Genomic DNA, 22,946 nt, shown 5'->3' with positions numbered 1-22,946 from the left:
CGAGTTGCCGCGCGTCGTTTGTTTAAATAATGTCCCTGTGTAATTTGCCTTTATTTGCGTACTTAAATGAAAAACGTGTGAGAGGAAAAAAATGTTTTATATTTTAAACAAAACATGATTGCGCCAAGTAGAATAATTCAAACATTTGAAATTAAATTAGTTTCAAAAATATATTATCAAGTTGTTTCGAAAATACAATATATTTGATTGTTAATGAATTAAATTTGATCTTGCTTTAGAATTTAATTCATAAGTACGGCATTTGATTTCCACAATTTGGAATTTTACTTATGTAGTACAAATCGAGCTACCGTACATATGATTATTCACAAAAAATGTAAAAATTCTATAAAATCCGCATTAGATTTAGAAAGTCAACCTATCCGTATTGATTAATATATTATTATAGATTGTCGGATTGCCGCAATATATTTATAAATAAATTTAATAATCGCAAATAGGTTTAAACGTAAAAAATCATTATCATTTAGGAGTGGGACACGAACAAGAAGACGACTGTGTGCTTCTCGACCGCGTATCTACAAACTCCATAAGTTTCAGAACGCCGCTCAGGACCTCAACTGCTGTGGCGACGATTTCTTCTTTGGGGAGTAGGAAGCGGTGTTTCTTGCCACGCAGCTCGATCATGTAGGAGTAGGGGATGTTGGCAACCGCGTAGCTCCAGTCTGTGCTGGTGCCCGCTGCGAAATACATCAGGTCTTTGGTGCTGCCCACTTTGTACGTGTGCCCGCTGGTCGCGTAGATTGCCTGCGCAAGAAAAATATTTTACGCCACGTATTTATGTGACCTACTGAACAATAAAGAGTTCATTAATATATTGTTTTACCTCTGAGTAGAAATGTTTACACGAAAAAATGTCTTATACGCTAATAATAGACTAAATATGTTTAATACGCTATTAAATACAATATTTACTTATTTGTAGCTGGACTGTAAATAAATAAATATATATTAGGACAAATCACACAGATTGAGCTAGCCCCAAAGTAAGTTCGAGACTTGTGTTATGGGATACTAACTCAACGATACTATATTTTATAACAAATACATATATAGATAAACATCCAAGACCCGGGCCAATCAGAAAAAGATCATTTTCCATCATGACTCGACCGGGGATCGAACCCGGGACCTCTCGGTTCAGTGGCAAGAACTTTACCACTTCGCCACCGAGGTCGTCAAATTTATGAATAATCTGTTCAGATTAAAATATCTGATCAGATGATGGTCTACAGGTTCCCGGGCCGCAAGAAAAAGTGAAGAAGTCTTAACATGATTTTTTTTCTTGAGACTCACCTTAGCCATAGCAGTGCCACCTTCGAGCAACTCCACATAATCCGGACAAGGGTCCCCGGTGTATCCCCAGGGGAAGATGATCACCTCGCCGTAGCTGTGGAACGACAGGAACACCTTGAACGTCGTGCCAGAGTCCACAATTGCTTTCTGTAATAATAAAAAATATAAATTCTAATAATTACAAGCTTTGACTCCAATAATAAGGTTTACCGGTATCATATCACGCCTTTTTTAGTACACGCCATTGCTTCCTATTCCATTTTTCTTTTGCGGAAAGAAATTTTATTATAAATAAGATGTACACCCTACTTTAGAGTTTGCTATTTGTATTTACACTGTTGTGTACACATAAGTAAAAAAAATAAAAATAGAAAAATCCCGACATTTAATCATGACTAAAAGTTAAGTCACTTTATAAACAGAAAAAATCTGTTACAGATCAAAATAGGCCCAAATAAAATGGTTTATTGTGGTAACACAGGTAAAAAATGGTCGTTTTCGATGCTTATAATACCTGCGGATACACAAACACCATCAAATCTATAAATCCTTTCCTTTTGCGTCGGCGTGTGATGTGCTAAGGCCAATGTGTGTGCACATAACTGATCACTTTGGGGGTATGATGGCTTTGATATTAAAAACATTAAAAAGTGAGTTATGTAAATACATACTCTAACTGCAACTGTTTCAGGTTCCGAAAAAGGTTCGGGTCCTCTGAAAAATATATTTCCAGGGTCTTCAGATGAACCTTCTTCTCCTTTTTCTCCCCAACCATAGCTGAAATGATAGAAAAGCTTATTAATTTATTTACTTCTGACAAAAGGAATTAGGCATCGCACGGGACAATGGATGGATTTCTGCGGTGATGCAACTTTTTATCATCGACAGAGATAGGTGGAAAAAGAACCGACCGAGTAGACAAGCGATAGTGGAGCCTTTTCTAAAATGGCCGGCCATTGGATGGGTGACCAAAATGTATTTCTTCGAGCCCTTCGGAAGGTCCCGGCTGCAGTCATTTCAAGCCGTTAATCATCATTGGTTCCGCGTGGTGGGTATATACTCCTTACGATTCTACTTATCAAATGTGTTATTACTATTCCTGGTGTCACATTTTATTCAAGTTACCTAAAGGCATCTGAAATGACTTTAAATACCTTATGAAACTGCCTGACAATGTAAGTAATGACGTTAGAGATGTCTCACCTGAAGTTTCTGTTAAGATCGACTCCTACGCACTCGCCGTACTTTGCTCGGTTCTTGCGCCACATTCGGTCATTTGTATGAGTGTATTCGTAACCGTCTGGGTTTATCACTGGGACTATAAACCTAAAATTAGAAGGACAACGCTTCATTAAGCACCGGCATCTAAAATAAATACTAAAAGAGGCCACATAGTGTTAATTTAATAATTTTTTAATACGGATATATGATATATGAGACAAAAATACTTTAGTCTGTAGTTTGAGGAGAAGGGACTCCCTTAGAGATTTTTTAAAGATATAAATATTGTAACTTTACCCTCATAATACATATTTGGCATATTGCAAGTCTGATGATTATGTGAACGACAATAATGTTTGGCCCAAGCATGGTGCAGTATCCTCATAACATATGTAATACATAATATAGTGTGTGACAATTTTCAATAATTTTATTGGAAACAACTTTTATTTTATTATATTTTATTTATTTTTCTTTATTCATTCAAATTTTGACATTTTTAATAATGATGTAAATTCGTCCTCCTAATTTTTAATATCACTTATATTTGTTAATTGACGTCCTTGGAGAAAAGGCTGCGGTGAAGTTTGTTGCGCCGCTTCTTCTTCACATGTGCTTTGGAAGCCGGCAGTAGACTTTGTTTAAGTAATTTTTTGACGTCAATAAGTGATGTATATCAATTTAAATCAATTTAAATCTAAATTGAATAAAGAATTTTGAATTTGAATTTGAGTTTAAAGTATGCTTCAACTTTTCTATGAATAACAGGGTTAGCCTATACCGTCGCAACGGCAGACTGACGGTGTCGCCTTAAACAAAACCACATACTCACCAATCTTTGTTGGTGACCGCTTCGGGCTGTTCGTTGTAGTTGCGCACGAGTCGATCCGCAATGTACGTCACCACAGCCGCACTGATCCACTCCCGCGCATGTATAGCTCCATCCATCCAAACGCCTGAGTTGTCTTTGTTGCCGTTTGACACTTTCAACATCTGCATATAATATGTTCTATTTAAACCGAGTCCATATCGCACTTAACCGGATAATAAAGCACATAATTAATTTACCATTTCTGCCTTAAAAATTTGTAAACAACTTGCTGTGTTTGTAACTTACATTAAAATACGTAATGAAAGTACCGCATGGTCAAGTATTAATTTGGTTTTCATTCAACTAGCTAAACTTAAAAATTTACCCGCGCTGTGTGGTTTCCGTTCCAAAATAGGATAGATTCATAAGAGGATAGAAAGTGATTCGTATCCTCTCGTGGATAATCTTCCTCTCGAGTCGACGAAGGGATAAAAAGAGTGAGAAAAAAATGTTGACGACGGGCATGCATCTAGTCGTAAAACGAATCGTCAAAAGGTTATTTTATAAGCGGACTGTCGAGCGGAAGCCGAGATGGAAATACGGGCATGAAGGAGAGAGTAAGGGATTAAACTTACCCGAATTTGTCTACCTTCACAAGTCTTTCCGATGACACTAACACTGCACAAATATGGATACTCAGCTGCCAGACTGTCCAAAAACGCGTAAATCACGTCTAGTCTATGGTAGCTCTTCCAATCCATAGAACGACCTGTCGACAAACCCATCTTGCCATAAACAATAGTTTACTGATAATAAAAACTGTTGCTTATATTTGTGTAGCTATCTATCCCTTCTACAACGCAAAGCTAATAATGAGTAACACCGAATCGATTAGTCATATAGTTAAATAGTTGGGACAATGCAATTCTCCTTAAAATTAGATCTATTGTCCTAATCAAAATTGTACTTATTTTTCTGCGGGAGAGGGTATTGTATTGCAATGTAATGAGTATTGTAATGAGTAATATTCATAACCATCTTTGTACATTAAGTTACATTTTACTTGCAAAAACTAAATGTGTCGTACTTAAATTAATAAACCAATCATTTAATTAAACACTGTACATTAAATTTACAATGATGATTACTTTTTCCGGTGTCAAAATGCAAGATAAGCTCGCTTAACTTTAAATTAATTACGACTAGCTGCCCGTCCCGGCTCCGTTCGGGTAAAAACATAATAAATTATAACCCTAAACCTTCCTCAGGAATCACTATCTATTGAAACCGCATGAAAATCCGTGCAGTAGTTTTTGAGTTTATCGCGAACAGACAGACGCGGTACAGGACTTTGTTTTATAATACGTAAGGATGAGAAAACAATTGGCTTTCGATAAATTAAAGTAGGTCTAGTAGAAAAATAAGAATTAGCAGAAGTTTTACAAACGTGGAGTGATTGAATTCCTCCTGAGGCATTTGCTGGAATGTCTGGACGGGCAGCTGGCCTGCTCCCTCTCCAGCAGTATGTTCAGATCACCCACAGCCACCGAATAAGGGATCTCTCTCTCGTGCAGCATCCCTGCGACCTGCGCAGCCCTAGGACTCTCCACCAGTATGTCCATGGTGCTGCGCTCTTCTTTCCATATGTTTATTGCTGAAATATTATTTATTAAACAGGTGCAAATATCTCGGCATGTAATTTGTATTTTATAATTACTTTGAAGTTTATACATGTATTCCTGAAATAAACGACTATTTTAATTGGTTGTTGTTATTAGGTAATCCGCAAGTTCTTTTGCCTACATATCACTTTATACACATAATCACAACTATCATATTTATCGATGATAGAATGACAAGTAATTTTAATGTTGTGATAAAAGTGGTGGATCTAGCGGCCATGCTTTATCAAGCATGAAAAGAAGTTGAAGTTGAACTCGTTGAAGTTATTCAAGTCACTTCGAAAATAACGTAACGTAAATCGAAACGCGCGAGATCGAAGGTGTCCTCTGTAGACTACTAATAACTAATACTTTATATAAATTACAACGACAATAAAGTTAAGTAAGCGAGCGAAAGCGATCAGTGCGCTAATGTTGTCAATGTAAAGTATGTTTTCAGTTGACGTACGAATGATTATTTTCCAATGAACACAATTTTGCCGGGTGGATGCGGTGTCCTTTACATCAGCTACGATTTATACTAAACTAGAACATACCGCCCACAGTATCCAGGGACTTTATGAAATACCTCTGTCCCTCCCTAATAAATTTAACTTCCCATACTTGAGGTTTTGGATCTGGAGGTGCCACTTTGACGGATATAAAAACATTTAAAAATAAAGATTACTTGTGTCTGTTAGTTTATCGGTAATGCACGATGCAAATTTATTGTGCGTTACATTATAACAGAAACCCGGAATTTTGAATACTTTTGTATACATCACACCGATGTCACCATGGTTGTCATTTCATAGCTGTCATAGAAACGAGAAAAAAGTTTTACCCATGGAGTAGATGAATTTTTAAAAAAATCTCTCTGTTGTTTTTTTTTCGGTGGAGGGTAGCTGTCGATAAAATCCATGAGGGCTTTCACGCTGTTTAGAATTTCGTTGGCAGTTTCCTGGATCTCTTCTTTGGGCAGCTTAAACTTGTGTTGTTTGCTCCTCAGCTCTATGAGGTAGCAGTAGGGGATGTTAGCCTCGCCGTAGCTCCAGTCGTTGCTTGTCCCAGCGGCGCCATTAGCATACATCACGTCTCGAGATATACCTACTTTGTATATGTTGCCATTGCAGTCGTAGATTGCCTAGAGAAGACATTGTTATATATTTATATATAGAAATAGGAATTAATAGCATAGTATGTATGGCACCGAAAATTTACAACAAAATTCCAAATCAATATAAAAGCTTAAATTTAAATCTATTTAAAAAGCACCTCAAGTCTTTATTAACTGATAAATGTTATTATACTTTAAATGATTTCTTTAATGATAGACTCGGATAGAATTTAGGGCTAGTATAGTACATTATAGTTCATTATAGTTTGTTTTGGATTTGTAGTGGATAGCATGCTCCTCTTTATTTAATTATATTTGCATACCTATATTCGGTAAAACGTGTAGGTCTAATTCATTTTGACCATTTGTACTCATGTTTTTGGCAAATAAATGTTTTCTTTCTTTCTTTCTTTCTTTCTTTCTTTCTTTCTTTCTTTCTTTCTTAATTTTTGCAACTGGCCACCTTAAAGCTTCGAATTTAGAGATAAATGTAAATACTATTCCAGATTATGTTCTACCCGTGTACGTATATTTCATCAAAATCAGTCTAGTAAATTTTGCGTGATTGAGGAACAAACTTTTGCATTTTCAATATTAGTTAGTTTAACAGATTATAATAACTATGAATATTAAAGAATTACAAGTATTTTGTTATATACTATACTGTTGTTACATATGTAAATGTCAATTCATGGTTAGATTTAGTGGACATCATTTCTATTTATGTGCAAACTATTGCACTAACACTATCCAGCTCTCCAACTATCTCCACGTCAAAATTGCCCCAACCCGCGTCGTAAAAGAAAGACAAACAAACGCGCTTTCACATTTATCTACATTTACCTTTGACATAACAGTGGCTCCTTCAAGCAAGCGAATATAGTCAGGACATAGCGTGTGGGTATAAGCGTACGGGAACAAAATGACCTGCCCATAGCTGTGTAGAGTTATGTACACTTTGAAGGCAACACCTGAGTGTTTGAGCATGTCCTGAAAAATATGAACTAATCGCATCGGTACATACTTTAACTGTCAATAAAGCATTAGTGGCGGTATAGAAAAGTATAAAGCGTATGGTGTGAGGTTTCGCCCTAAAATAGAAGTACTTTATATCCTCCCGAGGCGATTAAGAGCCATACTGCCTTGCCAGCTGATAAGCTACAACAGCGTTTCCAAGGATGGTTGATAGGACCCTGCCTATCAACCATCCTTGGAAATGGTTGGCTTGAAAAGAAGTTACTTTGCCGGTACCGGTTTGCTTACATTTTTTCAAGTTTGAGAGTGAGGGTTCAATAATTGGGTAATATTTTCAGGCCAGATATTTCAAAAACAGTCGTATGTATTTATTAAATGTAATGGAACGATATAAAATTAGCAGCGTAATTGAATAACAGCTAAATCCTGTTTGTCGTTTAATCTCCGCGTTCGTGGCCAACGACACGAATTTGGAGTTAACTACACATTATTGTTAAATAAACGATGGTTAAATAGCAGTTGTGTAAATTATCATAATGATTATCCTTAACTAATTGAAAAAGAAAAATTAATACCTATTAATTTTTCTAAGTACCTACTTAGAATATTTGTCTGATTTTTGAATCCGCTAAATCGATTAAATGTGACTGACGTGACTGTAGTTTTTTCTATAAATTAATGACACATTAATTAAGTAGTACTTTAAATCAACGAAAAATTATAAATTTGAAGACATAATCGTCAGTTTCGTTTGAAAAGAAATCACGGAACTTACATAACTAGTTATGTCACGGAAAATATTTATAATTAACTGGCGTATTTAAAACATAAATGTAGAAATAGATGGTGCTAAACCTAATTATTGTTTAATTACGAGTATCATTGTCTTTCTTAAAATATAACATTAACTTGTACTATTGTAAAGCAATATGATCGTTAGACGCAATATAGCAATGCTTAGTGTTGGTTGAAAGATGGAGTATAGATAACCAGTGAAGGGAAAAGCGAAGTGAAAGCTCCAATACTGTACTTACCCTGACTGCACAAGATTCTGGCTCCGAAAAGGCTTCGGGCCCTCTGAAAAACGCGTGGCTAGGAACATCTGATGAACCTGCTCCACCGTAACCCAAACTAAAATAAATAAATATTTTTTATAATACAAAAAAAACATTATTTAAAAAAATATTATGTGAGCAGTAGGTATATTTATCGATTTATTTTAATAATGATTTAATTTAAGGCACTTTCTACTTGCGCTCTAGTGCAACCTCAAGTTTTTATTAATTTATTTCATTTCTTAGCGAAAAAAGTCTACTGTGACCCCTTTTCATTATATAAAACCTAATACTTTACACTATTATATAAATACTTCTACTAATTTTAAAAATATATTTTGGCATAATCTGTCAAAATATTGTTTAAATTCTCGCTAAGAATTAAATGTGAGGTGGCGCTAGTTTGCAGGGACAAAGCACCTTAAACATTTTGCTTACAGGGTAATATTATTGGTTGGTCAAGATAATAGTTATATTAGCAAACAGTGCCCGAATGTTTCAGACTGACTTAATGGCAGCTAAAAAAGGGCTCATTCAAATAGATCACTTGGAGCAGGAATGTTATAGATTTTAGCTGACCCGTTTTCTTTTACTATCGAAACACAAAGAGAAAGTGCTGCGAGTTTTCAACTCGAACATGTGGCACGTGATAAAAGTGACAACAAAGCCGGAACGTGATTGGTTGGCTGTGGCTGACTGGGAAAAGAAAACGCAATCGAGTTAATTGAAATTTTAGATTAAGATTTATAACCTGAAATTTCTATTGAGATCGACTCCGACGCACTGTCCGCCGTGCCAAGCTCTGTTCTTGCGCCACATGCGATCTCTCGTGTGGGAATATTCGTAGCCGTCTGGGTTTACTACGGGAAGGAAATACCTGAAGACAAATAATTATGAGTGAGCTGTGAAGGAAATTGGCCATGCTTGCATGCAGCAATTAGCTATATCTGTCAAGATGAAAAAAATAAATTGTGAGTTCATAGCGCGATCCACTCCTAGCGTAGATCGTTAAATCGAGCCATATGTAGGCTTTGTCGGGTCATATATATATACTCGCCCTCACAGGGAATCATTCTCTATGTCGCTTCAGCTTGGTTAGGATAGAAGAAAAACACAGCTTGATTTCAAGTAGACATGCGTGCCATTAGTGTAACGACTAAAGATACCAAGACTGTGAGAATGGAATAAGAAAAAAATTGGAAAGCGGACTGCTTACCTACTATTTTCGACTCTTTCGACTCCGACACTTGATAGCTGAGAATGGTACTTAGAAACCATTCAGACGAGAGAGAGAAGAGAGAAAAATATCATATCACTATTCAGCCTCGTTATGCCAAAGCCCAGCCACGATCTAGGCATTGCCTGTATGGATCAGTTTGGGTATTATAATCACCAGTCTTTGTTAGTAATGCTGGATGGTAACGAGTTAAAGTTCCTCGCGATGTGGTCAGCTATGTAGGTGTTCACAGCCGGCGCGATCCACTCTCTTGCATGGATCCCTGCATCGATCCACACGCTAGCGTTAGTCGCGTCGCTGTTCGATATCTTTAGTATCTGAAAAAAAATGGTGGCATTATTATCTTATTCGTTTCAGGACATTTAGTTGAAAATTTTGAATCTTTAATAATATTTCCAGATTCAACCCCTATTATATGGTATAGTCATGGACGTATCGGAAATAAATAAAGGAATGAATATAAATAAATTTGTGTTCGCGAAAATCATTCGCTCACCATTGCGGAACTGAACTTAAGAGGAGAACATTGACGAACACGTCAAGGTGGAAATCATCATCATGAGGATCATTAGCAGCATACTTTATGTACAAACTCCATGCTATCTACTATAACAACCAATTCATATGCCAAAATGTATTATTGAGGCAAAATTTTTCACCCATTTTAGCCTTTTACCAGTTTGTAAAGGAGTATTAGAAAACGAAACCTTCAGATCTCTGCCTTCCAGCGATTTACCAATGACGCCAGTTGTGCAAATGGAAGGGTAATCATACTCCAGATCATCCAACAAAGAGTGAATCACATCCAAACGGTGGTAGTTGTTCCAGTTCATACGTTTGGGCGAACCTAGAACAAATGAACGCACCAAAAAAAGCATTTTAATTAAAGCATTTTATATGTAGATTTGAAACATACCACATACATGAAACATACACATTTAGAAATTATTTTTGAAATTAACGCACAACTTACCATATTTAAAACAGACTTGCTTTATAGGTTTTTCTGTTGAGGCTTCCTTTACCCTTTTCTCTGGTTCATGATCAATTTGGATGACACTTTTCTTCAAACACTCTTCCCCGTGGACGTGTTCTTTGATTGGATTGATAATTGGTTTGGGGGATTCACACTTTATTCTGGGGAATTCATTTTTATTCCTAATCTCACGAACGTAACAAGCTTCGTTCTCAACGCGAAGCACGTTGCAGATTGAATTTTTTTTATATTCTGTGATCGGACTGAATATGCTTTTCCGCCTTTTTATAGGTTTGTATGACGCCATGGTTGCGTGGATTTTTTTCGTTATTAACCTATTTATTCACAGAAATAGTCCCACTTTATTTACAAATTTTTCGAAGCTTTTTTACTTCTACATATAGAAAGGTAGCATTGGCTATTTTTCTATGTCTCTCTTTTCATCCATTTTCTTGTTAGCGTTTAATCAAAATCCAAAAAGTAATCGGAATAATTATATTTTTGTTTACTTTTTATAATAAACATGTTATGAATCTAGTGGGTTGACTTAACAGTATTTATCATTTGTCATCACAGAACAGTATGTTTGTCACGCGAAATATAAATCCTACAAATTACACTACCATAGTGTTACCCGTTCTACAATTAAAGGGTAAATTTTCAAAGAAGTTTTATGAGAAAATTAGGTATTTGTTATACCTCCACGGTGGAACTTAATAATGTTTTTACGGAAAATAAGGTTCGGATAGTTACAGCATACGTATTAAATAATATGCACAACAAACTACAAACACATTAAAAATACCATCTAGTTTAAGTGAAATAAAGAAACTTTCAAATTTAAATTATAATTTATAAAGACAAATACATACTAGCACATACGTGCTATATCATGATAATAAGCTTTCGGAAAATAAGAGGCATACCACGGAATATAAAAACATTACAGTGAGGCATACTTACCATGGTTTAATGAGAATATTGCAGACAGAGAATTATAAAAAAAATAAAAAGACCAGGTACAGACTTCCAAGGCGACGCTGCGGGTTAAGCGGGTCACCAGGAGAAGGGGACTATCATTGGTTCCCACCTCACCAGGCTACGCTCGTGAGTGGTTCATTAAATTGTTCACTTTACCATGGGGAGTTTTATGCTCGTGGTACACTATGGTTCACATGGGTGTACCCCACTACACCTGCGATGGGTTTGCCTAAAATGCTAACTTATTTATCGTATAGCTCTGCGAAACCTATCTCCGCATTATTGTACTAATACATTTTGTTAAATTATCTTCGTTGGGTATATAATATTCGATGGGTAAATGAAAAATCCACCAGGGAGTCCCGTAAGCTGAATTTTTAAAATATGCATTTTAATTTTTTTTATTCATTTTACTTCGTTCTTAAAACACGAACAATGTATGCTATAACTAAATATTTATTAAATTCTTAATAAGAAATACATGGTATAATAATAAATATTCAGGTAATTTTTATACTATACCCGTGCTGTGAATTTGAATCGACATTTCCAGTAGTACTGTTGTTTCATTACAGGGGAGTGCACCTCGAGAGCAGGGGATGAGGCGCGGGGGTAAGGGGAGCGCGTTAGCAGAAAATATCTGATTACATCTAATTATCTAATTTATTTATCGGAGCGGAGATGTTTAGCACCTAGCGACTCTTCCTGATTGCGTAACCTTTGTTTGTTTGTGTCTCACCGGTCTCAGAAATAGTTAATTATGTCAGTTTGTCACAGTCAAATTGCCACGTAAATTTTACAAAAATTGTTAAGTTCTACGCATAATCATATTAATTCTTCACATACCCACACAGTATATTTTTAAAGACGGATTGACTGTTATGACGAATCGAAACTCCCCGAGAGGAAAAAAAAGTTATTTACAGTTGAACCAATATCAAGTTCCCTACATTGAGCCGGTGGGCGCGGCGACGATGGGGGCGAATTTGCAATGAATTTGGATAGTTTGATTTGCTGTTAACTGTGCATACTAAATTTTATTTTACGTTTACAAAAACAAATTCATATCAAATTAATCGAAGATAAATGAGGGAAGAAGTGAATCTTTGACAACTTTAAAGATAATCACACAAATAGAGAGAGAGAGAAGAGAGATTAATAACATTACATTTTGTTCTTATATCTGTGGATAATCACATATTCACAAGCATTTATGATTTTTCATCAACAAGCCTCCTTAAAAAGATGACATAAACTAATAATAAAAAATCATTTAACGCCATGTGTCAACCTAATTAAAATGTCAGGAACACGTCAAAATTGCAGCGTAATAATTAATTTTAAAATATAAATAAATAAATATATTTTATCGCAAAATTATTTTAAAATTATCCAAAGTGGCACCGAAAGAAGCAAGATATCAAATATGGGACGTGAAATGTTTAAAAGAAGGTCAAAGAGTATTTTTAAGAAATTTAGACAACAAAGGCGGTAAGTGCAGAGTAAAAGGTTCTTCAATGACGTGATGTTTCATTGAAATTATTTACTCTAAAATTATAGGTATGAATGTAACTCTACAATGAAATGTATGTTGCGCATACAAAGAAAAATATTGAAATAGTATCAGTATGATACATTTTCAGGAATAAATTTTGTGATATCAGAAATTAATTCCGTTCATATTAGGTAAAAAAGAAGTTGAAAATAATGAAATTGCATAAAAAAAATATTCATACAGTGGCAAATTGTGACAATATGTGATGACCTCGGTGGCGCAGTGGTAAAGTGTTTGCCTCTGAACCGAGAGGTCCCGGGTTCGATCCCCGGTCGGGTCATGATGGTGAAACGGGAAATGATATTTTTCTGATTAGACCGGGTCTTTGATGTTTATCTATATATGTATTTGTTATAAAATATAGTATCGTTGAGTTAGTATCCCATAGCACAAGTCTCGAACTTACTTTGGGGCTAGCTCAATCTGTGTGATTTGTCCTAATATATATATTTATTTATTTAATTAGCTGCCCCATTTTTGTTGTGCTTCGCAGCGCGTCACTTATCTATACTTATTGTTTACTAGCTAATAACTTCAAACTTATGACTTGTAATAAATAAATCTGAAACAAACTTACACGAGCATTCACCGACCAGGAGGTCCGACAACCTGGCCAAGAAGCAAAACGCTGAATATAGGTCGACTTTCTGAATGCTGAAATTATGACAATAATAATTGAAATTCCAGCTATAAACATTTACAAAGAGCACGAAGGAAATATGGACGTGATGGTGGCATGTCAAAGACTCACATTGATGCATAAACTTCTACGGGAGAGAGACATCCCATACGCGGTGGTAGCCACTGATGCAGGCAATGTTAGCCCCACACGAAGCAAGAGTCCGTCGACTTACCTTTTGCCGAATAAGATGTCAGTTTGCAAAAGTGAGTATTCTTATTCTTCTTGTAGTGCCTCTCCATTACTGGAGGTTGGCCGTCAGTTTCGCAAACTTCTCCCTGTCCATCACCAGGCGAAACAGGTGTCTTCCAGTCCACTCCCTTATGTTTCTCAGCCATTATTTCTTACGTCTACCAGCACGTGTTTTGCCTTTTATTTTGACCATGATAATAAGTTGAAGCAGTTGATATCGGTCGTGCCCTAAAACATGTCCCAGATATGCGCTTTTTAACGGTTTGCAACAAAAGTCTAGACATTGCAACGTGCTGAAGAACTATTTCGTTGCTATCTTTGTAAAAGTGATATTGACGTGTTATTTGACAGTGACTAGCTAATATGTATTGTGAGATAGAATCAGAAATTAGTACAACTTTTTTACAAATACGAACTTGCTGCGAACTATATTATCATGTACCTTTATGCAAACTATAAGAATTTCGAAAGTAGCAGCCATTGAATAGTCCCTACTGGCAATTAAATTATAAAGTCTTGTTTTAAAAGATTTTTATTGTATCTTTCAATATAACCCCTAAAGTTAAGCATGTATTTCAGAACGTTGTATGGACTGGAACGACTACTATCCTTTGAATATTATTTACAATTTTTTGGACAGTCTCGAGATCGCATATCCTTCCATATGTACAGTCTCATCAATTGGAAAGTCAGTGGAAGGAAGGGAGATTAAGGTTAGAAACTTGCTATATTTTGCATCACTGACTTCGACTGTTACTGTGCGACTGTATATTATATTTGAGCTTCATCCTTATTTAAAAACCCAGTTGTTTTTAATTTTAACTAATTTGCAGATGCTAAAAATATCGAATAGTGATGCAAAAAACACAGGAGTCTGGTTGGATGCAGCGATCCACTCCAGAGAATGGATAAGCACGTCTGTAGTCACATACATCGCAGATTTTCTTGCAACTAATTTTAATGAATTGCCTAGCAGTATAACTAACAAAGATTGGTAAGTATGGAAAAGTAATATACACCATCCCTGGAATGTAAAAAAGAAACCTTTTAAGAATGCCCACATTTATTTTCATTACATATGTATCTTTATATTTAAATTATTGTCTTCAGGTATTTAGTACCCATAGTAAACCCAGATGGCTACCATCACACACATAACTTAGACCGAATGTGGAGAAAGAACAGAGCTCGAGTTGGGAATGCCATTACTGGAGTTGATCTAAATAGAAATTTTGGGTTTGTACTTGATTATTTAGGATGGTCTAAATATTAATTATCTAGTGAAATAAATAAAATAAAAATGATTGGAATAAAAAAAAAGAGAAATGGCAAGACGAAATAAATGAATCTTATGTAGATACTACTGCGACGCCAGCAAAGCTAACCTAAGAAAAGATTTTATTATCTATGCTTGCTTCGAGGCTCTCTATTCCGTCCTTTTTATTCAAGAATGTAATGCATTTTTTTTTTAATAATGAATTTTGCATCATCTCAAGTAGTTACACAAATTATGAAGCTGCTTTTCATTTCGTTTATGACTGGAGTTAAAGATTATTTTAATTTTAGGTATTATTGGGGTCGAGGAACGACCTGTGAAGCATCATCTAATGATCCAAATCATTTGAACTATCGTGGTCCAGAACCATTTTCTGAACCAGAAACATGTGCAGTCAAGGTGAACAAACCGTTTATAATCTTTTAGCAAAGCTATTAAAAATGTAGATTATTATGACAGATTTCTACTATCTTAGAATTTCGTATAATGAGAAGATAGATCTAATTAGGTTTAAGTGCAGGTCAGATGGAAGAGACAAGAAAAAGGCGATGAAAAGACATGATGTCATTCTTCGTCTGTCGTCCTTTCTGTTAGACTTGTACTTTTGAACGTCGAGTAAAGATACAAAATTTTTACAGGATTTACTTTTGTATTCAGGGACTCCGTTCAAGATCTTTTTGACATTCCATTCTTGCAGTGAAGTGATATCATTTCCTTGGTGCTATACAGCAGACCCTTGCCCTGACTACGTCAGTCTTCTAGAAGGAGGAACTGTTATGGCTAAGGTATATATTTATTTAGTAGTTTGAGTGTAAGTCTGTAGTGTCCAGTTTATCAAATGGCCAATTTCAAAAGGTCCACTTCTCAAATTGTTTTTCTTTTAAAAATAAAAGTTAAAATAGACCTTTCATCACAAAACAACCCAGCTCTATTTAAACATAGTCATTGTGTAATTAAAATAAGTATTTTGATTACTTTAAATTTTTGCAGGCAATCTTCGACACAACAGGGCGCATGTATAAAGTGGGTAATTTCAAAGACCTGATGTACTATGCGTGCGGGACAAGCATAGATTGGAGTTATGGTACTGCGCACATACCTTTCTCTTATCTCGTCGAGCTAAGGAGCAAAGAACACAGATTTGTCTTGCCTAAAAACGAAATTTTGGACTGTTGCAAGGAAGCCTTGAATGCTGTAAGGGCATTAGCCGATTTTGTGGATAAAAAGAAATGTTTGAATTGTACTGTTTTTGCTAAGAAGAACCGGTGAATTGGTTTTAAACTTTCAATGTGTAAGTCTATTGTGAAAATAAAAGGTTGTTGATGCGAGTAAAAGATTTATTTCAAATATTTACATTCACATAAACGCTAACACGATTGGTTTAATGACTCACTATTAGCTTGTACAAAACCGATGTATATCTCTTCTAACATTATTTGACATGATCGACATAATCCATAAGATTTTTGACTGCATTCCAAATTTCTACGCATGTGTCCATTATCATGTCTTTTGGGAGTTTAAACTTGTATTTCCTGCTTCGTAGTTCGACCATGTAGCAGAAGGGTATCTTGGCTATGCCGTAACACCAATCCGTGCTGGTTCCACAGGCGTAGTAGGTCATATCTTTAGTACTGCCAACCTTGTACGTCATTCCGGTGGTGTCATAAATCGCCTGAAATAATTATCTATAATGTTTCTAAAAGTTTTTAATTGTAAGTTGCGTTAGCATAATTACACTATGATATTGGGCTGGTGCGGTTCAGAAACGGTGGTGGTCCAGTGGTTAAATACCGTCAGTCTGTGAGCATCGAATAGTCCCTGGTTCGAATCCTACTCATGCCATATGAGTATGTATATCAATGTGACTCATGTTTAGTAGTTTTCATAGACCACCACTCGCATACGAGTACGATGAAGGAAAACCTCATGAAAAATCTACATTCTAGTTGATAAATTTCTCGCCTAGTGTGTGTAAATGTAAATATGTAATGTCAGACAAATCACACAGATTGAGTTGGCCCCAAAGTAAGTTCGAGACTTGTGATGGGTTACTAACTCAACGACACTATATTTTATAACATATACGTATATAGATTGTAAACATTCAAGACCCTGGTCAATCTGAAAAAGTTTTTTTTCCATCTTGACCTGACCTGATCGAACCCAGCAGTACCCTGATCGAAACCCCAGTGTAGCAGTCCGCAATGATGACCATTAGGCCACGGAGGTCGTCAAAAGGCCAAGTATGTGAAATGGAGAAGGCAATGACAAACCACTACATTAATACTGCTAAAGAGTCGTTGTGTGTATTTCATTTCATTTAATGACCACCAGCCATGAGGAATACGATTGTAAGGAGGATTTGCGTGGCTGGTAATGAAGATATAGTGTATATATGGATTCGGTGCTTAGTTTCTAGTTCTTGATTTTCCACAGCAGTTTTGAGCTAATATGTGTTAATTTGGATAAGTTTGTGTTACCCTGGCCATCACTGCAGCTCCCTCCAGCAACTTGATATAATCCGGACAAGCGTCCTTCTTATAGCCCCAGGGGAATATGATCATTTCGAAATAGCTATGAAATGACAGATACACCGTGAATGGCGTAGTTGCGCCGAGTATTGCATCCTAGAGAAAGAAAAGACTATATTAGGACTTAAAAGAATAATCTTTCGATTGATATTTTAATTAAGACACGTATAATCTGGAAATACGTTCGTATCAAACAAGTTTCCGAATGGTCATGTGTTATTAAAATGTTTATTTATTTATTGGAAAACAAAAGATAATGTTGGTAAAAAATCATCATCATCATCTACAGCCCTCCGTGACGCACTGCTGGGCATAGGCCTCCTTCCGTCTCCGCCAACAATTTCTGTCCTGAGCCATAACCATCCAGATGTTGCCGGCAATTCCCTTTATATTATCGACCCATCTAGGTGCCGGATAAAAAATAATAGCATGTTATTATATTAATATTAGTATACTGATGATGATAAGATACCTATATTAATATACTTAGTTCAACTAAGTTATAACCAAACAAAATAAAATAAAAATATCCAGAAATCACACACTTATAGTTTAGGAACTCACCCTAACTGCTACTGCTTCTGGTTCAGAGAATGGAACTGGTCCTCGATAGAAAATGTTATCGGGCTCTTCAGAAGACCCTTGTTCGCCGTTGTTGCCCCAACCACAACTGAAACGTACAGGAATGTTGATACTTATGTCGTGGTAGCACTCGTTACCTAGTAAGATCTAGGTACGGCTGCAAACATTTTTTATTTATTTATTTACTTACCACTTTTACAACTTATATATGATATCTTCAAAATATTAAGCATTTCTTTCCATCCTGCAGATTAGTTTTACATAATCGTAATAAATCGTAATAAGTCGACGCTTATCACCATCAATGTCATAATTTCGAAGGTTGTGCATTCACCTGAAGTTCCTATTGAGATCAACTCCCGTGCCACCTTCGTAGACCCCTCTGTTTTTTCTCCACATGCGATCTTTCGTGTGTGAGTATTCATAACCATCGGGATTTATCACTGGAACTATATGCCTAGAAATTTGAAAGTTTAGATTCTAGATGGATATTAAAACAAGTTTCTTATAGAAGATAAAGCGTAATATTAATAAAGCAGTAGTTTGGTTGTTAGTCTGGTTGACCGAACTAGGGCAATTTTGGGTACTACTTCTCTTTCTCTCTCTCATGAGCGTATTCCTTGATCTTGGCTGTGATGCTCCAAAGTTTAGGAACCACTAAAAATAAACTGTTGGTTTGATTTTAATTAAAAATTTTAAAGATCCTCTATTCTATGACTTGATTAGCCCAGACTACGATGTTCAATTCTTTTAGGAAATACTGTTTCTAGCAATCCTGGACTTTTTATGCTCTTGTACTTCGTACTACATCTATGGATATGAAGTATCCTAAGGTGGAATCCACACGCCCCAATGACTTCCTTTAATTTTGATATTAACGTGCGTCGACGTACGTTGAATCACCGTACAAGTGTTTTGTTGTCTGTAGACGGACATCAAAACAACGGAGGACGATAAAGCAATTGTGCCGCGGCCTTACCAGTCTTTATTTCTGATAGAAGGTGATAATTTTTGGAAGTTTTTCGCGAGCACATCAGCTATGTAGGTGACGACTGCAGTACTGATCCACTCTCGGGAATGTATGGATGCGTCTAACCACACTGCTGAGTTACTTGCATCACTGTTTGATATTTTCAGCATCTAAAATATTTCAATTCAATTCACCACATCAACACATTATACACAAATTTGATGACGGATTGACACCTATGGCAAATCGACTATAATCCCATATAAAATCCTATATTTACTGCAAACATACGATATGTCGTTAGAATGGTCGTAGGAACTTAGTCAATAAGATCGATCACTCATGATAATGTATTATTTACTAGTTTTTTTTTATTTTAAAATACTATACAAAGCTAGTAATAGGTAAAATGTTACTAGTTACTTTAATATCCCGTCCTTCCACAGATTTGCCGATGACACTAACTGTACAAATTGCTGGAAAATCTCTTTCCAGTTCGTCTAAAAAAGCGTAAATTACATTCAGTCTGTGATACCTCTTCCAGTCCATCAATTTTACTGTAAATAACAATTATATTATTAATTTGTATGTTTCTATAATATACAATATACACTTTGGTGTTCCGCAACAGCACATCAGGTTACCCTGCATGAAGCTCTATTAAGCGATAATATAGCGGCGAGTTTGCAATGAATTTGAGTAGGTTGACGTGCTGTTGACTGTACATTAGAGTACATTCTGATATACGCAATTATTAATAATTATTCGTACAGTTAGGGGCAAATACCGCGGATTTTTATCAACACAACTTTACTGTAATATCGGCAGACAGTTTACCGAACTTTGACGTAAATTGCTGTTTTCTTGCGGTAAAAAATATCAGATGCAAACTACGCAATGCACATTCATTCACGTCGGCATCAGTTTGGAGTTCAACGATAGTGTCTGTGTAACTGTAACTATCTGTCATTATCGATGCCAATTATTATTGCAATAATAAAATAATACTGATGTTATATACTTACTTTTCCGTTTTTTCGGTTTGTGTGTAGGTATTATGATTGAAGTCATTGTTCTGTTTCCTGAAAAGTTGAAATATTTAATTTCATGTTCATTCATTCATTCTTTTTCGTATTAGTATATGACGATTGCCGGAAATGCGGCGGGGTCAATGTGGAGGTATGCACACACGACTCTAAAGAAAATTCATAGGTACTACATGGATTATCTGTATGGATGTGAAAAGGTGTTTATTTGTCCGACTTTCACGTCAAAACGGATTATTGAATTGTAGTGGTTTTGAGTATGGAGGCAACTGCTGGTAAGTGACACAGGTATATATGCTATAGAACAAAATATATTCTTACCTTTCTTCTTATTACCAGATTTAGTTTGTGTGCAATTGTCGGTTTTACCATTCAACGTATCATCTTCGTATTCATCTTCGCTTTCTGACAAATAGCTTTTTGGTGAAGATTCTCTTATACTTGAACTTTTAGATGAACCGAATAACTTTAGTTTAAGCTGTGTCTCATTCTGATTGACTGTAACTTGCTTGGTCATGTTGCCCGTGCTGAAAAAGTTGTCTAAGAAAATTTAGTCTGTAATTATAATGGTTTTTTAACCCCCGACGCGACAGAAAGGGAGTTACGTATAAATTTATAAATTACCGCATATAACGCGATAAAAATCTCACACAAAACCAATGCGTTTCGTTGATTCAAATCCGTCTGTGTGCCGATAGTGTATTTCTAGCATAGTATTTCTAGCTTAGTTTATAAAGTAATTAATAATATATGAATACCACGTCCCACCTTGGTATTTTTGGTATTAAACAACTATCACCGTGCGCGCTCATTGGTCGATCCCAGTGGTCAACTTATTTCCACAGCTTGCAGCGGTGTGACAAGGAGATTTGTTCCTGAAATTTCGTTATGATTCTTTGATACTAACAGGCTTCCTTTCAGCAATATGTTCTAATCTAAATTACTATTTTATGATAGATCTGGAAAGAAGAAAGTGTATTATTTAAGATTACTAAATAAAAGGAATGAATATTACCGCAAATTGTAATAATTATGAAATTATTGATTGGTTACCTTCTTGATTTTTTATGTGGTGAATTATTTTAATTCTTTAAAATGTTAAAATAATAAATTCAAATCCACCCATTTGAATTTATTATTTTTTGCCACAAAATTTAAATAACAAACTATAGTTGGTAGAAAATTTCTGTATGTTTGCCAACGTTATATGATACTGTTAATTTAATCAAAATTGCTAAATGTGTTTCCCAAAAAATTTTGACAGAAATTAGGTACACTCAATATTTTAGGTTATATTGTCATTTCATTGTCCAATATGAACTTGTTACGAAAACACAAATGACCTCATTTAATCTAGTTGAACCAAGGAATTAGTAGGTACCACACCACCTACTAATTCCATGAACAAATCACTTGGTGTCATGGATTTAGTAGGTCAGAGTACCTACTAATTCCATGCTCGCTGTATTGAAAAATTCAATAATGTATATATTAAAAACTATGGGTAAAAATTTACTTTCACATACTTTTCACATAAATGAAGAATGAATATCTAAAGATAGTTAAATTTTAAAAAGAGAAAAATAAATTTAACAAAATAAAGTACTAAAAATCATTTTATTTTCGCAAAAAGTAATACTTAAATGCAATAATTTGATCTCACTTTCTTTATCATTTCCCTTGAGCAATGAGCTTAGAAAATGAATAGTCATTAAACTATCAAACACAATTTGCAATTTAAATGACTTCGCTTTAAAAGTGAAACTATCTGTCAGAACATTGCAGTTGGAGTTCAGATTAGAAAACCACGCGCAGAAAGCTCAGTGAGCGCGCGGTGGCACTGCGTTTGCATTGTGGTCGCGGCAGCCAATCAGCGGACGCCGCGTCATGCCTCAGCGAAAATTCTGGAACAATCGCTTGCTTAAAAAATTAAATATTTAGATAAAATTACCTATAATCATCACGAACTTCATACGGTTCTTCATCTTCGTTTGTGTTATTACATACTAATTATTTCTTTAATTTACATTGAGTACACAATGTTTTTATATCTGAGAATGAGTATCACTAATTATTTGGACTTAAGGTGTCATAGCATAGATGAACATGAAATAAGTAGTAGCTACCTTTCCTATATGTGTTATATTTACATTGTTTTGTTGTTGATTAAATCGAGAAATAAATAAAAGTAAGGTGCAATAAATCCCTAAACAATAAACACTTTTCTTAGGCACATTTACTTAGAAAAAAATAGCACTGATGTGGATTATTAATTTAATTTTAGAGCATCGGTCAGAGCAACACAAAGGCGGCTTGCTAAGTTCTATATGAAATTTATGGACGCATATATGTTGATCTATGTGGAACTTTACTATTCCAAGAATCTGAAGTAGTTTGAAAAATTTCAGTGTTTATATTTACATTTCTTAAAATATATATATTTTTTTAAATAGAATAAGGCTCCTCTCTAACTTTTCCTGCAAAACTTTTATCCGTCGCTCAACTACGCAAATGGCAGCACATTCGCTAATTGCAAACAAATGAGATTGATTGAAACGGACAGTTTTGTTCTACCGGCTTTTTACTAGTCGCACTCTTTGCGTTCTAAAGCTAAAAATAATTTAAACATAGAAATTTAATAATAAAATAGGTTTAAATCTAGATAAATAACGTGAAATTTTTATACTAACTAAATCAGCCTCGAATTATCCTACATAAAAATATTAAAAGGTTAGGTTTTTAATATACAAAGTCTTGCTCT

The 22,946-nt window shown here is 35.3% G+C and overlaps 3 protein-coding genes across 4 annotated transcripts; 1 reads left to right on the top strand and 2 right to left on the bottom strand.

Moving 5' to 3' along the window:
• Nucleotides 1–78: 78 nt before the first annotated feature.
• On the bottom strand, nucleotides 79–10,944 carry LOC128675620 (uncharacterized). The gene is made up of 15 exons (XM_053755141.1): nucleotides 10,368–10,944; nucleotides 10,102–10,241; nucleotides 9,551–9,711; nucleotides 8,909–9,034; nucleotides 8,137–8,233; nucleotides 6,971–7,117; nucleotides 5,855–6,154; nucleotides 5,600–5,660; nucleotides 4,797–5,003; nucleotides 3,985–4,118; nucleotides 3,371–3,531; nucleotides 2,521–2,643; nucleotides 1,989–2,094; nucleotides 1,318–1,464; nucleotides 79–768 (listed from the first exon to the last, which is right to left on the bottom strand). The coding sequence occupies exons 1-15, from the start codon at nucleotides 10,675–10,677 to the stop codon at nucleotides 484–486; spliced, it is 2,505 nt and encodes an 834-aa protein (XP_053611116.1). The 5' UTR covers nucleotides 10,678–10,944; the 3' UTR covers nucleotides 79–483.
• A 1,685-nt stretch (nucleotides 10,945–12,629) lies between these two features.
• LOC128675488 (carboxypeptidase B-like) lies at nucleotides 12,630–16,387 on the top strand. The gene is made up of 8 exons (XM_053754930.2): nucleotides 12,630–12,842; nucleotides 13,594–13,791; nucleotides 14,357–14,490; nucleotides 14,611–14,771; nucleotides 14,888–15,013; nucleotides 15,344–15,452; nucleotides 15,692–15,838; nucleotides 16,044–16,387. Exons 2-8 carry the CDS (start codon nucleotides 13,626–13,628, stop codon nucleotides 16,320–16,322), a joined length of 1,122 nt encoding a protein of 373 aa, XP_053610905.1. The 5' UTR covers nucleotides 12,630–12,842; nucleotides 13,594–13,625; the 3' UTR covers nucleotides 16,323–16,387.
• LOC128675487 (carboxypeptidase B-like) lies at nucleotides 16,377–21,466 on the bottom strand. 2 transcript variants are annotated; one of them, XM_053754928.1, is made up of 10 exons: nucleotides 21,239–21,466; nucleotides 20,954–21,144; nucleotides 20,507–20,712; nucleotides 20,165–20,221; nucleotides 19,563–19,696; nucleotides 19,149–19,309; nucleotides 18,504–18,626; nucleotides 18,152–18,257; nucleotides 17,537–17,683; nucleotides 16,377–16,728 (listed from the first exon to the last, which is right to left on the bottom strand). In XM_053754928.1, the coding sequence occupies exons 2-10, from the start codon at nucleotides 20,995–20,997 to the stop codon at nucleotides 16,486–16,488; spliced, it is 1,221 nt and encodes a 406-aa protein (XP_053610903.1). In that variant the 5' UTR covers nucleotides 20,998–21,144; nucleotides 21,239–21,466; the 3' UTR covers nucleotides 16,377–16,485. The 2 variants fall into 2 exon arrangements, with proteins under 2 accessions (XP_053610903.1, XP_053610904.1); XM_053754929.1 differs by having other exon boundaries at nucleotides 19,563–19,639.
• Nucleotides 21,467–22,946: the final 1,480 nt, after the last annotated feature.

The sequence above is a fragment of the Plodia interpunctella genome, chromosome 14, assembly GCF_027563975.2.
Source record: "Plodia interpunctella isolate USDA-ARS_2022_Savannah chromosome 14, ilPloInte3.2, whole genome shotgun sequence".
In the NCBI taxonomy this organism is placed as follows: Eukaryota; Metazoa; Arthropoda; class Insecta; order Lepidoptera; family Pyralidae; genus Plodia; species Plodia interpunctella.
This window is presented reverse-complemented; position numbering and strand designations above follow the sequence as displayed.